Source organism: Melanotaenia boesemani, chromosome 2, assembly GCF_017639745.1.
Source record: "Melanotaenia boesemani isolate fMelBoe1 chromosome 2, fMelBoe1.pri, whole genome shotgun sequence".
In the NCBI taxonomy this organism is placed as follows: domain Eukaryota; kingdom Metazoa; phylum Chordata; class Actinopteri; order Atheriniformes; family Melanotaeniidae; genus Melanotaenia; species Melanotaenia boesemani.
In genome coordinates, this window is record NC_055683.1 from 762,304 (window position 1) to 777,096 (window position 14,793).

General features: G+C 41.8%; 1 protein-coding gene across 3 annotated transcripts in view; it reads right to left on the reverse strand.

Moving 5' to 3' along the window:
* Positions 1–14,793, reverse strand: part of si:dkeyp-72e1.9 (syntaxin-binding protein 4) — a 151,425-nt gene that overhangs the window by 14,374 nt on the left and 122,258 nt on the right. For all 3 annotated transcript variants that reach the window (XM_042001208.1, XM_042001226.1, XM_042001215.1), the window contains exons 16-17: positions 510–575; positions 183–380 (exon numbers count right to left, since the gene is read on the reverse strand). In XM_042001208.1, the coding sequence (XP_041857142.1) occupies positions 183–380; positions 510–575 (264 nt within the window). The remainder of the gene's footprint in view (positions 1–182; positions 381–509; positions 576–14,793) is intronic.

Below are 14,793 nucleotides of genomic sequence, written 5' to 3' on the forward strand. Positions count from 1 at the left end.
CAGTTTTCTTATTTTGCTGATGAAATCATTTGTAAAACTATTGTTATACAGAATCCATGAGTTGAGCACTAACATGGTATTAGCATTTTAATTCTGCTTTGATAATTGGCATCATATATATTTTATGTGAAACCAAAGAACAATGTGGAACAAAAATAGTTCAGTACTTTCTTCGGACTCACCTTGGTGGAGTCTGCTCCTCGAACTTGCCTCTTGTTGGCCAACTGGTTTTTCAGGTCTCTGATCTCTGCCTCTAACAGCTGGATAACCTCCTCATAGTCCTGCTCGGCACTGCTGGTCTGCCGCTGCACCACATCGGCCTCTGCCGCCTGCAGACGGCTCTTCAGACGGGCGTTTTCCTCCACGGTCATACAGGCTTTCTGGAAAGGACAACAGATTATTGTCCATAACTCTCACCAACATGCAGGGGGATGGTTTAAACATGTGCACAAAACTGAAACCAGTCAGGTCCAGTTTGCAGCCATTCATGAGTCCTCACTGGCTCGCACCTCCGATGTCTTCTGCAGCTCCTCCTCCAGCGTTTTCTTGCTGTGCTCCATGTCCTTCAGCATCACCTGTCAAGACCGGTGTAACAAAAAGCCTCAGACATGTCACATCTGTGATTTTTATAAAAAAGCATTTCCTTCTGACTTCCAGTTGTTTCATTTCACTCAGACCAAATCCTAACTGGATGTGGTCCAGCTGGGGATCAGCCTCTCCTTAGCAAGGCCTGTCAGCAGTTTAAGAAGGCCCTATAAAGAGGTGTATCATTATTTTGGCTTTATTTGTTTATTGTACACTAAAAAACAAACTAAAAACATGAAATCTACAGGGTTCTCAATTGCTGTTTCTCTACAAGCTACTATGTAGTGATATCAGAAAGCATGATGTACGATTCCATAATTTGCTGATGATACACCACTGTACATCTCTGCTGGACCAAGTAATATCGCTGCTATAAATACTGTCAATAAACAATAGAGGTGCAAGAACTCTTTAAAATTAATCATTCTTTAAACCACAAGAGAAATGTTACTCAGGGGTAAATTCTGGGTGTTATTTTAACATAGGTGTTATTTTAAGCTTTAGGTCATATATTAAAAAAAAGTTACACAATCATGAGTCTTTCACTTTAGAAATGTGGGGAAAAATTAGATTTCACACAGATAATAAATGTATAGTGCTAACAGTAGAAAAGAAAGAAACTGAACTGTTATCCTCTCCCTCCTGATTCAAACTAACTTAAAGGAACCACTCTAGATCAAACTGAGCCAGAATCAGAGCCTCACTTTCTCACACAATGCAAACAAAATGTCAAAGTCAGCACAAGCTACCAAACTAGGCCAATCAAAATACCAGACGAGCCCCCATTATGTTTACAACCCCTACAGGGTCCAGGGGAAAAGGTGTGGCAACACAAACTGTCGAAAACGGATACGTACAATAAAAGCAAATTGATTTACAACTGTATGCATACACAACAAAGGAATCACTTTATTCACTAAGTAAACAAAAGGCATCTAGATATCCTTTAACTAAGCACAATCTCAGAAAAAAATAGTCAACACAAATCATTCTGTGATTGGAGCAAAAAGCTCACAATGACAGGTAGCAACTAATAAAGGAAATCGAAAGACAAACATCTGTATTTGAACAGCAAACAAAGCTCTACGACAGCAAAGGTTAGTCCTCAGCAGCAAACTGAGTTATATTCACAATCAGTTCTTCATAAGAGAAGGAGCTACCAGTGATCAAACCTAGAGAAGGAGGGTGGAGCCCAAGGCACAGGATCAGCGGCCATTTGCCTGTAAGGACTGGAACTGTCCATTTACATAAAGGCCCGACAGGGCCAGGGCTATCGCAACCAGTCAGATGTGATGTGACTTAATACTTAGTTGTCAAATCGCAAAGGAATATACTACCTCTTAAAGGCCAGAGATCATCAACACTTTATCTTTCATCTGCCTCAGTTTTCTTCATCACAGGAGGACAAAACTCATCTGTTGCACAAGTTTAACATGGAATAAAAATTGTAGAAGTGAAATGAGGATGATGCTAATTCAATCCTGGTTAATCTGACGTGAGTCTGAGACTTCTGTGATATTCAGAAACCATTCAGAAACCATTCAAGAATTTTGTCATTTCATAAGGCACTGTTTCTTAAATAGGGTACCCTCTGGAAGACATTCCAGAAGGTACATGAGAAAATAAGAGATTAATAACAAAAACAGGGTTCATGTAAAATTAACATAATTATATAATCAATAAAATAGAAATGTAAGTTATCAAGCATAATCACATATTTGGTATTTGGTCTAATTCATAGTAACAAACCAAAGTCACAGCCAGACCAGGATTACTTTACACAATCTGGTTCAAACTGGATAACATCACCTGTCAGTCACCTGTCAGGAAGAAAATTATGATTCAAGTTCAAGTTCAAGAAGCATTATTGTCATTTCAACCACATATAGCTGACGCACTACAGAGTGAAACGAAACGTTTCTCACATAAACACAGAGCTAGGACCAGTTTTTGTCCTAGTCACATAAAGTGCAAAGTGTGCATCTATGTGCAAACAGTGCAAGACTGATACAGACATTACAGTGCAATAACAGTACTAAAAGAAAAAACAACACAAAAATGGGACACTTAGTGCCGAAAAAAGATTGGTTGAGGAAAGTAAAGGCAGTGAAATTCTGTCAGTATTTTGGAGGCCAGGTCAGATCGCTGGAGGTGGTTGTGAGGAGCCACGCCAATGGAGTAGAGTACACGTCATTGCTGGAGGTGATTTAGTTTCTGAAATATGGCTGACTGCTGTAAAAGTAGTCTAATCTGGAATAAGAGTGGTGAACATATGAGAGAAAGTGTATTTTCTGAGAGCAGGATTGTGAAACCCTTTATATCCTGTCTGGCCAGGGAGAAACGGGTAGAGCATCTGGTCCACTGAGATGGCCGCACGTGAACCTCCTTCGGATTTGGACCAAAATCTGTTGTCGTTCCAAGGTCTCCAGGGGAAATGGTGGTAAATGCTAAACTTCGTTCCCTTCAGCTCTCTGCCTCTCCTGCCTCACCTGCTCTTTCTGTTCAAACTGCTCCAACTTTGGGGTTGGGCCATTTCCTTGGTGATAGATTTAATGGACTCCTTGAAGGTGGCGTTCTCCGTAGCTAGCTCCAGTACCTGTCGCTACCTTTGTTGGGTTTCCCAGCGACAGTCCGCTTGTAACACTCATCAATAAATTTGTCAATAAATTCCTTCGGATGGTCCAATTCTTTGTTTTGCTCCAGAGTGTTTGTGAAAGAGAAAAATATTGTTAAGCAAGGAAACATCTCTTTGCTTTCTTAACTACCTGAAGCTCACAAAGGGAATACAAGTCTCTCTGTCTGACTCCAGCTAACATATAATGAAAGTGTGAGGATGCGTCCAACCAATGAACAATAAAAGTTCTTTAAAATGGTCTTACTGAGACCGCTCAGTCTCCTCAGATGAATTCTCTGGTGGATTCTCTTAACCACAGACTCAGAATTCACATCAAACCTGAGTTTAAAAACAGCCCAAGATATTTGTATGAATCCACAATCTGAACATCTTCACCATGAATTCCACTCATGGTGTGGTGTAGCCACAACGATCAGTCGATTTTTGATTTAAACAACCTCATGCAAGATTTAAAAGCTGAAAGTGAAATTGGAGCCATTTAATAATTATGAGATACATAATCTGATTAGTCGGTTAATCGTTCCAATAGTTGATGACTAATCGACTATCAGAATAGTCATTAGTTGCAGCCCTACTATGTGGTCGCTAGTCCTGCATCTAAAATCAACTAATATCTTTAGTTTCTGACACATTCATGTTAAGGTAATTGTCAACACACCAGCTGATTGAATGTAATGAGGCAGGACTGAAGAGGTGATGAAAGGACAATCAGAAAACTTCACAATAAACCTCTGAAGAAATTCTACAGCTGTACAGACAATATACAACCTCTGTTGGGAAATTTAACATGAGCAGCTGGTCTGGGAGACGGAATAAGAAGAATAAAGTGGGGCTGCATTTAATTAAAAGCCACAGAAAAGTCAGCAAATAAAGGCTTGTGTGGGATCCTGGTTTCTCCCCGTACACGAGTCCATATGTTTTACATCCTCCTTCATGTGGCTGATAGGCAAACTGTAAAGGATCAAGTTCCCATCTATCAAAGACATAAGCCCCTTTCTGACTGTAGGAACCTTTTGCAGTTCCTAGAACCTTTTCGGGAACCAGGCCGTTTTTTCGCGCATTCAGACAAAAAGGAACTAGGGGCCAAAGCCCTCAGTTCCTAGAACCATTCTAGCTCCTACTTCGAGGCAGGGTCGTTTCGGGGTTCTTTAGGAACCCTCATGACGTAGGTGTTTGGTGACTGGTAGCTACGCCCCTTGCCAGATTTCCGCATCTTGTGTCCCCACCACATTTAAAAAACACGGTTGCACATACGGACAAAAACAACAACAGAGCAGCTATAAATGGACCGACGAGGAGGTCAAAGCTCTTCTGACCGTCTACGCCACAGAGGATTTTCAGAGAGGTTTTGAAGGTTCACAGCAGAATATAAAAATATTCCTGACGATCAGCTCTCAGTCAGAGAACGCGGGATAACGCAAAGCAGCGCACGTAGAAAACTCACACAAGACTACAAATAAATTAAGGACCACGACAACCAGAGTGGGACGAACCAAAAAAACATTAAATTCAACAGCTTGTACCACCGACATGTTTACTCGGGCAATGTTGCAGCAAATTACCCCTGCATGCGGTTTCTGGAGGTGATCATCTGCAGTCAGAGGAGTCTGAAGGTTAATAAACAGGACAAGAAGCGTTAAAGCTTCTTAGACCTATGAGTTGTTATCAGGTACCACCCAAATAACTGAGCTGATCTACTTCTCCTGTTTCCATCTTTTCTGTATAAAATGGTTCTGAACCATGTTTACCTCATCAGAGACGGAGACAAACAGCATCCTGGATGCTGCCTCCAGCTGCTGCATCGATCAGGTAATAAAACAGCTTTAATGCTCATAAAAATCTCTGCTCTTGATTTAATGGAGATAACAACGTTAAATGTAAACAGATACTCAGCTCATATACAGATACTGGTTTAAATGGAAAAAGGGGAACTGGTGGATTGAAACGGCAGACTCAGTCATTTTAACTGGACTTAAACGTTTTTAATTTAATGTTTAATTCCAGTTTAAATGACTGCTATTACAACGTGTGCACCCTTGGACAACTGAGAATTTACACTATATTTTATAATGAAAGGTTGGCTTTATTAGCATCCTTTATGTTTATAACTTGTTTTTATTCTAAATGTTTATCCATTCAGTAACTACCAGAACCAGCATCAACCACCACCCAGCTACCAGGTAAAAACATCCTACTGCATTGTACATGCATCTTGTTGAGTGTCACTATTACAATTCAACAAATTTTATTATAGTTGCTGTATGTTAAGTATCTGTCTCCACCCTCCTTGTTTTTCCATGAGATAGGAAAAATGGCCGACACTCTTCTGGCTGCTGTGCAGGACCAGCTGTTAGATGCTGAACAGCAGAAGAAAAGCCATCCACACTTCAACATCCTGAAGTCTTTCAGGAACAGGCACAAAGGAGGCAGAACTGTGTGTCTGAGGTGGTAGTCTGCATCACGGGGGACCCTCAGGGAACAGTGCTCTCACCGTTCCTCTTCACCATCTACACCTCAGACTTCACCTACAACACCAGCAGCTGTCATCTCCAGAAGTTCTCTGACGACTCAGCCATTGTGGGCCGTGTGTCTGAGGGGAACGAGCTGGCGTACCGGTCAGTCATCATGGACTTTGTGGACTGGTGTGAGCGCAACCACCTGTGCTTAAACACCAGTAAGACCATGGAGATGGTGATTGACTTCCGGAGAAGGACACTACCCCACACACCGGTGAACATCCAGGGAAGGACATTGACCTGGTGGACAGTTTCAAGTACCTGGGTGTTCACCTCAACAGTAAACTGGACTGGTCACACCACACAGACACCCTGTACAAGAAGGGCCAGAGTCGCCTCCACCTCCTGAGGAGACTGAGGTCCTTTGGAGTATGCAGGCCTCTGCTAAGGACATTTTATGACTCTGTGGTAGCCTCTGCTGTCCTCTACGCCGCTGTCTGCTGGGGAGCGAGCAGCACTGACCGGGACAGGAAGAGACTGAACAAGCTGGTCAGGAGGGCCAGCTCTGTCCTGGGCTGCCCGCTGGACTCTGTGGAGGAGGTGGGTGAGAGGAGGATGTTGGCCAAGCTCACATCCATCATGGACAACACCGCTCACCCGCTGCACCAGACTGTGGGGGGGCTGAGCAGCTCCTTCAGCAGCAGACTGAGAGACTGTACAACTTATCTGTATAGTCATAATACTGTGTAATATTTATTTATATTTTACTGTGTAATACCCCCCATTATCAATGTCATCATATTCTTCATATCCCACCATCACCATGTAAATATGTATTATAGTCTGTGAGGTTGTTTTCTTTTGCACTGTCAATTATATATATATATATATGTATATATATATATATACTTTTTTAATATTTATGATGCTACATATTTTTTGCTTTTCTTAGACTTCCTTTTCTTGCACCTTCTTGTTGTGATGCACGTTCACCTTATTCTGTCTGCTTTCTTCACTTTATTCTGTAACAAGAGCTGCTGTAACAAGTGAATTTCTCCACTGTGAGATTAATAAAGTCTAATCTAATCTAAGGAGGCAGAATAACCAGCGGCTGGACGGGCAGAGCTGAAGCCAGCAGAGCTCTGTGATGGAGGTTCTCTGGGTGTACTGGACAGGATGACAGGAAAAGCCAGTGTGATATGCAGAGTATATACACACATGTTAATAGTTATTTTTGCTCTGCTGTATTCACTATAAAAAAATAAATGACTTTGAGTCTGAAGTATTCAGTTTGTGTCTGTTAGATGTGCTTTGGCCATATCTATAAAATATTAGCTAATAAAAATATTGAGTAGTTATTAACTTATCACAGCTATGAAATATTAAATAATCCATCTTTGGTCGCTACATTTTAAGTCTTATACTGGGTGTAAATTACATTAGTTTATCAACTTTATAACAGAATGAAGTTTATCATGTTTAACCAAGATCTGGCCTCAAATACAGTGAGGAGTTCAATGAGCTGCAGCAACGTCTGAAACGCAGAACACGAGTTACAGTAAACCTGCCGTCTGAAATATTTACTTATTGTAATCTGCTAAACACAGACAGTAGAAAACCGTCTGAAATGTTTACTTATTGTAATCTGCTAAACACAGACAGTAGAAAACCGTCTGAAATATTTACTTATTGTAATCTGCTAAACGCAGACAGTAGAAAACCGTCTGAAATATTTACCTATTGTAATCTGCTCAACACAGACAGTAGAAAACCGTCTGAAAAGTTTACTCATAAGACACGTATACAATCGGCGCATGTTTAATAAGTTAAACTTACACGTCGTCTCCTTTGTCTGCGGCGTATCTCCTGCCGCTGGATTCTTCATCTTCTGACTTTCAGGAGCCTTCCAGCCTCGACGTGAGACGCCTGGTTGTATCGTCCATTAGTAACATCTCCATCAAGCAGAGCATGAACACGACGATCTCTTCGTTCTCCATATTAGCTTGCTGGTGTTACTTTGTGCTGTTTTGTTTTTCTCAAGTTTTGTTTTGTTGTTATGTGGCGCTAAAGTCACACGTCACTGTCGCCGACGTATGCGTCACATCGGTCCCGCTACCGCCCCCAACTCATGTACGAACGCAACATGAAACAGTTCTCTCTGTTTCTGTTTCCCAGCACTCTGGAGAAGGACCGTTCATAGAACTAGGGCAGTTATTAGAACTGCGTTCTTAGAACTTCTCTGTCCAAATGTGCCTATAATGAAGTCTTTTAGAATCTTTTCAAAGTTCTTCATTACAGGAGACAGGTGCCACCATCTAAGGTCACTTAACTCTTTGGAGATTTTTGATTTGGGGACTGGTTTAATAGTTAATGTCTTCCAGATGGTGGGAGTCTGTCCAAGGTCTGCATCTGCAGCAATCTGGTAAAGAACCCACTGAGCTGATCGGCACAATAATAAAGAGTACACCCACAAATGTCATCAGGACTGGCTTTTCCTAAATTGACCCTTCTAAATAAGGCTGTGACACATTCCCTAGATATACCAGTTTCATTTAGAGGATCAAGGGATTCTTTCCAGAGACATTCCCAGTAAAATCAGATGTTTCAAAGCAAGAAAAGAAAGAGTTAAAATGATTAGGCCAGTCAGAATTATCCACACCCATCATGGTGATGGGTTTCTCCCAGGAGTGCTGCTTAGTGGAGGCAATGTTCTGAATACCTTGCTAGGCTGCTCTGACATCCCTCTGCTGTACTGGGCTTCAGTTTTATTACGGTACCTTAGTTTGGCCTTCCTTATTTTGTGATGTACTTTTCTGGAAACCTTCAACCTTTGTTTCTCAAGGAGACTATCAGGGTAGTATATTTGTTTCTTTTTGTTTAGAGCTATTTTGAGCTCCTTTTGTTATCCCAGGTTTGTTATTTGGAAAAATTACAACCTTTTTGTTGGTGTGAATTTACATTATCACCCCATGCATCATAGAAACACTGCCTGTCTGTACTTTGAAACAAGCCTGTAGCACCGAGGCGGGGTCTTCTGACCACCTCCTCACAGATTCAGCACACGGGGAGGGCTGGCAATGAAAAACTGGAGCTGCTGGCCACCTTGCTACACTAGAGAACATGCTAAAGCACACACAATGTATGAAAAGAGAAACACACATGGGAAAAAAACACCAAAGTCAAGAAAGGCTATAGGCTAAAGAGTAAAAGTGCATCTATAGCAAACTTTTAAAGATGTTCAGGTTAGAAGAGCAGCCCCTGAGCGGGTAGGTCATTCCAGAGGGCAGCAAGCACAAAGGAACGACCTCCCAGTTGGCTCAACCTACACCTGGGACCACCAAGAGTCTTTGGCCTAAGGACCCCAAGGATCTATGTGGAGTTTAATGGTATACTAAACCATGGGGCTAAACCATGATGTTATTTAAAACAAACAAAATCTTAAAATCAATCCTCAACTTGATGGGAAGCCAGAGAAAAGAAGCAAGGATTGGGGTGATGTGCCTGGTAAAAGTTCAGCAGCCGAATGTTGGACCAACTGGAGGCAGTTAAGGTAGGACTGGTTTAGACTGGTTTGTACCTGTAAAAAGAGAGTTGCAATAATCTAAGCGAGAAAAAATAAAAGCATGTATAACCCTCACAACATCATTAAAAGAAAGAAATGGCTTGAGTAAAAAAGCCATTTTTAACAACAGTTACCCCAAAGTTTTTAATAATGATAACAATAATAATACATTTTAATGGCACTTTTCTCGACACTCTGGGTCACCTTACAGGATAAAACACAACAAGAACAAATCAAGAAATACACTCATAAATAAAAAGGATGCATAAAGATCAGAAGCAGTGTGAGATATACAGGGAGTATGCCAGTTTAAACAGATGTGTTTTTAGTTTGGATTTGAACAGAGCTGCGGAGGTCCGGGGGGAGATTAGGGTTAGGGTTTGTTAAGAACATTTCAGTTTTGCTGCTTTTTAATTTAAGAAAGTTTGAGGTGAACCAGGACTTAATCTCCTGAAGACAATCTGTGAGAGAACATTTTAACAGAGAATTTATTAACAATGAAGACAAGACCAGTAGAGGAGTGGTCAGAGAAACCAATGAGCAACGCCTCTGTGTCATCTTCATTTAGTTTTTAAAAAATGGTGTGCCATCCAGCTTTTAACATCTAAAAAGGTTAACAGGGTCAAAGGGGAATAGTTCTTTGGTTTCTGAGTGGGAGATAAATCTGAGTAAAATTTTAGGGTAAAATATATAAAGCAAATAAAAGTGAGATAAGGATGGACCCCTGAGGAACTCCACAGAGAAAGAGAAGCTGTAGCGGAACAACATCCACCAGCACTGGCTGAAGAACTTCTGCCTCTAATATATGATTCAAACCATTTATTAACAGCCTTGTAGACCCACGTTCTTTAAGACGGGAGAGAAAAATCCTGTGTCTGTTGTGTCCAAGGCAGCACTCAGGCCTAAAAGTACTACGATAGCAGCATCACTAGAATGAACACAAGTAGCAAATCATTTAAAACTTTTAAACACGCCGTCTTAGTCTTATGATGGGGTCTAAAACCAGACTAAAAGACCTCTGAAATAGCATTTTCTTTTTTTAAAAAAAAGACTGGAATTGTTGAACAACAAAGTTTTAAGGCAGTTATTCAAAACAGAGAAGAAATTAGAACCAACAGCACCAAAATATCTTTAAGAAGCCTGCCAGGAATACAGTCATTTGGGTTGTTAGAGGGTTTCATATGTCTAAGAGAGAGGGGAGGTGAGCTCAAAATGATTAAAGATAACAGAGCAAAGAGCCACTGGGTCTACAAGAGATCTGACATCAGAAAGGTTTCTAACAAAAAGGTTACAAAAATGATCACAGCTGATAGATATGTTAGCTGAGGCAGCTTTCCAGGGGTTAAAAACACAGTTATGTTAAACAAAACTCTGGGTTTTCAGTGTGGAAAGATACGACTCTCTAGCTACCTTAACAGTCCATGGGTATTGAGACAGGGACTATTTAAAAAGCTAATAAGAAATGTGAAGCTTAACCTTTTTCCATCTCCTTTCTGCTCTCCTGCAGATTTGTCTGGAAGTGTGGGTGACCTCGTTCAACCAGGGTTCAGGTTTATTCTATTCTATTCTACAGTCATTTAGCAGACACTTTTATCCAAAGCAACTAACTCTGACATATTCATTTAGTCAAGAATATCACAGCACAGGGAGTTGAACACAGAGATTAAGTCATCCATATTCATGTGAAGAGGAAAATATTCCAATAAAGACGCCCAGGGATCGGCACTATTAGCTGCATAGAACTGTCCAGCAGTAAAAGAGTTAATGCAGTGAGAGTGGCACTCACAAGTATAATGTTTAACAGACTGACTGGGCACAATTACCTTAAATAAAACAGGCTTATGGTCAGAAATGCAATAATCGTCAGTCTTCACATTACTTAGGCCTAGACCAGAATCAAGTCCAGCGCGTGGCCACATTCATGTGTCAAAGAATTTACAAACTGTATTTTACAGACTTGAAAAAGCTTCATCAAGTGAGTTTTCAGGACAGCAGACGTGAATAATAAAGTCACTGATAATTACAGCACGGTCCCAATTTGGCATAACATCAAAGTTCATCATTAAAAGCTGAATGCTGCTTATTTCTAGGGGGATCGAAGGGGGAATCTGAAGCAGCTTTAATTCAAAGGTAGAATATTGGCTGAAAGGTTGTAATCCACATTTAAAGGTATCATTAAACACCACAGCCAAGCCCCCGCCTTGGCCAGTGGCCCAGGATGTGCTAAAAACCTGCATCAGCTGGAACAAGTTCAGAAAATGGAGCCCAATCATCAACATTTAGCCATGTTTCCCACAGGAATAAAATCCATGTATTTGTAGGAGAAGAAATCCTTGAGAATAAATGTCTTGTTAGATAGCGATTGAGTGTTAATCAGCCCTAACCTGACTGAAACAGATTCCTTTACAGGCCAAGATGATCGCTGTAGATATCAGTGGTTCTTCTCAGTAGCGACAAACAAAGAGGAGAAGGCTGGGTGTGGTAGGACCAGCCCAATCCACGGGTGTCGAGGTTCCAGGGAGCGCTGAGAGATTAGATAGTTCCAGTATTATTTTACAGGAAGAGGAAGATCCAATAGACAAGATCACTTGAGCAGAGATGCAAGTTTTAACAAGTTTGCTGCTCGTCTTCCTCTTCTTCGGTGACACTGCGTCTTTCTGGGGAGAACGCAGGGCAAGCGGCGCAGTGCTGGAGGAATGGTTGCCAGCAAAGAAGGAATGAACCCGTCTTGATAGGGATTAAGGCTCTTCATCGAGGAACAGATGTTAATAAGCATTTCACGATCATGAACCAGTCCAGAAAGTCGGCAAACAGACACAAAGAAAAGACAAAGCATAGGGCAAAAGGGAAGAGCAGCAGACGGCCAGCCAAAGGCAGGGGGTGTACAGGACCATGAGATACACTCTGATATGTCATGATGGTCCAAAGGAAGGCAGCGACAGCTAAGTATGAGCTCCACTCACTGAGCCATAACTAAGGTTTACAGTAGAGTTTTTCTGTGTGGTGGCACAGGTTCATCCTGCTCGTATGTCCACAGAGTCACATTTAGACGCTGAGAGTGAATTCTTTGTGTTATGCCACCAATTAGCTGACGTGTTGGCGTGCATATGAATAATGGCGAAAAACAACTGTTGGAACTGGCAAATAAAACAGTTGGCGTGAGATCGTCAGCAGCTCTACATCAGGAATGGAGATATTCTCCTGAACCATAACGCTGTTACAGTACCTCTGGCTGACATAGAAACACAGACCTCCTCCCTGCCACTTGTTGGTGATCTCCAGTGACTGGTCTAGGCAAAGGAGAACATCAAATCCCATAATGACAGGTCATCATCCTGATCCTGGTCACTGAGCCAAGTTTCAGTGAAGGCCAATAGACAAGTCTCTTTCACCTCATGTTTAGAGGTGCCCAAGCTTCCAGCTCATCCAGCTTACTGCAAATAGACTGCACACCGGAGAGGAGGACTGTAGGAAGAGCCAGCAGTTCACAACGGTTGTTAAGGCTGATGTTCAATCTCCGACATACCCCACCTCTTTTACGATGAGCAGACTTAAACCTTGGTTTGTGAAGCTCTGGTGGCAGATTTACTGGCACAACCCCACCGGTTGTGGACCAGATAGAAACAAGGATCTCCAGACTCAACGTAGTCCTCACGAAAAAATGCACCATGATATGCGTCCATTTTGGGTCCAATGCCAAGGCTAGAATAAAATCCTAAACATGAAACCAGGAAAATTAATGCTAATCCCAAACTCAAATTTTCCACTTGCTATGTTAAAAATGCGGGGGTGGCTGGGGCCTTCCTTTGACGCCCTCTGGGAGGGTCCAGGGTGCTTTTTGTCTAGTAGAGATGGGATTTATGGCTCTTTGAAGGGAGCCGGATCTTGAGGATCCTTTCCTTCCAAAGAGCCATTCAAAAGACTGGTTCGTTAGTTTTTCATGTTTTTTTTTTTCTTTTTCTTTTAAAGAATGCAGGGTAACTCATATTTATAAAGTAAATAATCAGTGGTAGTGATTATATGGTAAAGTTTTAATTGAAAACTGGCACACCCCACTTATATAGACTCTGTTGGTGGGAATTATCTTGAAATATTGGTTATTATTATATTTCAGTTGGCTTGTGTTTCCATGGTTACCGTAGCGCCATATCCCCATACTTAACAAGACTTTGTGGGACAAATAAAACTGAGCTGGCTACAATTAGCTTCCACACAAAATTATTTTATTCCTAAATTTTCACACAAGAATATTTTTAAAAGTTAAAAAACTACTATAAAAATTTTTTAAAAATACAGAAAATACAAAAATACAGGAAAAATACAACAAACAATGAAATAAACTTGAGCAACATTAGTGCAAATTTTAGTCACAATATTTGTTTCCATAGAATAGTTCAACCATCAAACCAAAAAGACATAATTAAAACATCAATGCAAAACTACTACTTTACCTAGTGTATAGACCTGAACTACTTTACAAATAGGAGCTCAACTCCTTAACTCTAATCCACATCAGAACAATGTGAACAACAATAAAGTGCAAAGGTGTCTAAATGGTTTCTAAGTGTTCGGCAATGCTCATTAATTAATCCCCTTTTGTACCGTAGTTTTTACTGCGTTGTTCCCGCATTACCTTTAGCTCCTCCCTAGAGCTGCTCTGCGATGCATTAAGGTGAATTGAGCATGTCGGACATCAGACTTCCATGTCACATTGCGTGGGCAATTTGTATATAAAAATGAACAGATCTCAAATGAACGGCTTGCTACTGTGACTCGGTTCTCATCGGTCATTTACCAGAGCCGTTCAAAAGAATCGATTCGTTCATGAACGTCACATCTCTATAGTCTAAAATACTTTCAATAAAAAGGGTTTTGTTTTTCATTTACACATATTCATGAAAAAAAAAGTTTATTTTTATTTACACATATTCATGCTCATCCCTGAGCCGCCACCTTATCGTGGTGGAGGAGTTTGTGCGTCCTGACGATCCTAGCGACTATGTTGTCGGGGGCTTCATGCCCCTGGTAGGGTCACCCATTGCAAACAGATGTCTAGGGGAGGGACCAGACGTAGTGCGGCTCAAATTACCCTTATGATGAGGAGAAACCAAGAACCAGGTTTTCCCTTGCCCTGACGTGGGTCACTGGGGCCCCCTCTGGAGCCAGGCCTGGAGGTGGGGCACAGAGGTGAAAGCTTGGTGGCCGGGGCTTTGCCCATGGGGCTTGGTTGTGCTCAGCCCGAAAGGCCTCCTCTCCCGAGGGCTCACCACCTGCAGGAGGGGCCATAGGGGTCAGGTGCAGTGTGCCAGAGGCGGGGACCCTGGCGGTCTGATCCTCGGGCGGCTAAGGCTAGCGCTAGGGATGTGGAATGTCACCTCTCTGGCGGGGAAGGAGCCTGAGCTGGTGCGCGAGGTTGAGCGGTTCTGGCTAGATATAGTTGGACTCACCTCGACGCACAGCTTGGGCTCTGAAACTACTGTCCTTGAGTGGGGCTCGAACCTCTTCCATTCTGGAGTTAAGCAAGTGTGGGCATGCTCATTGCCCCCTGACTTGGT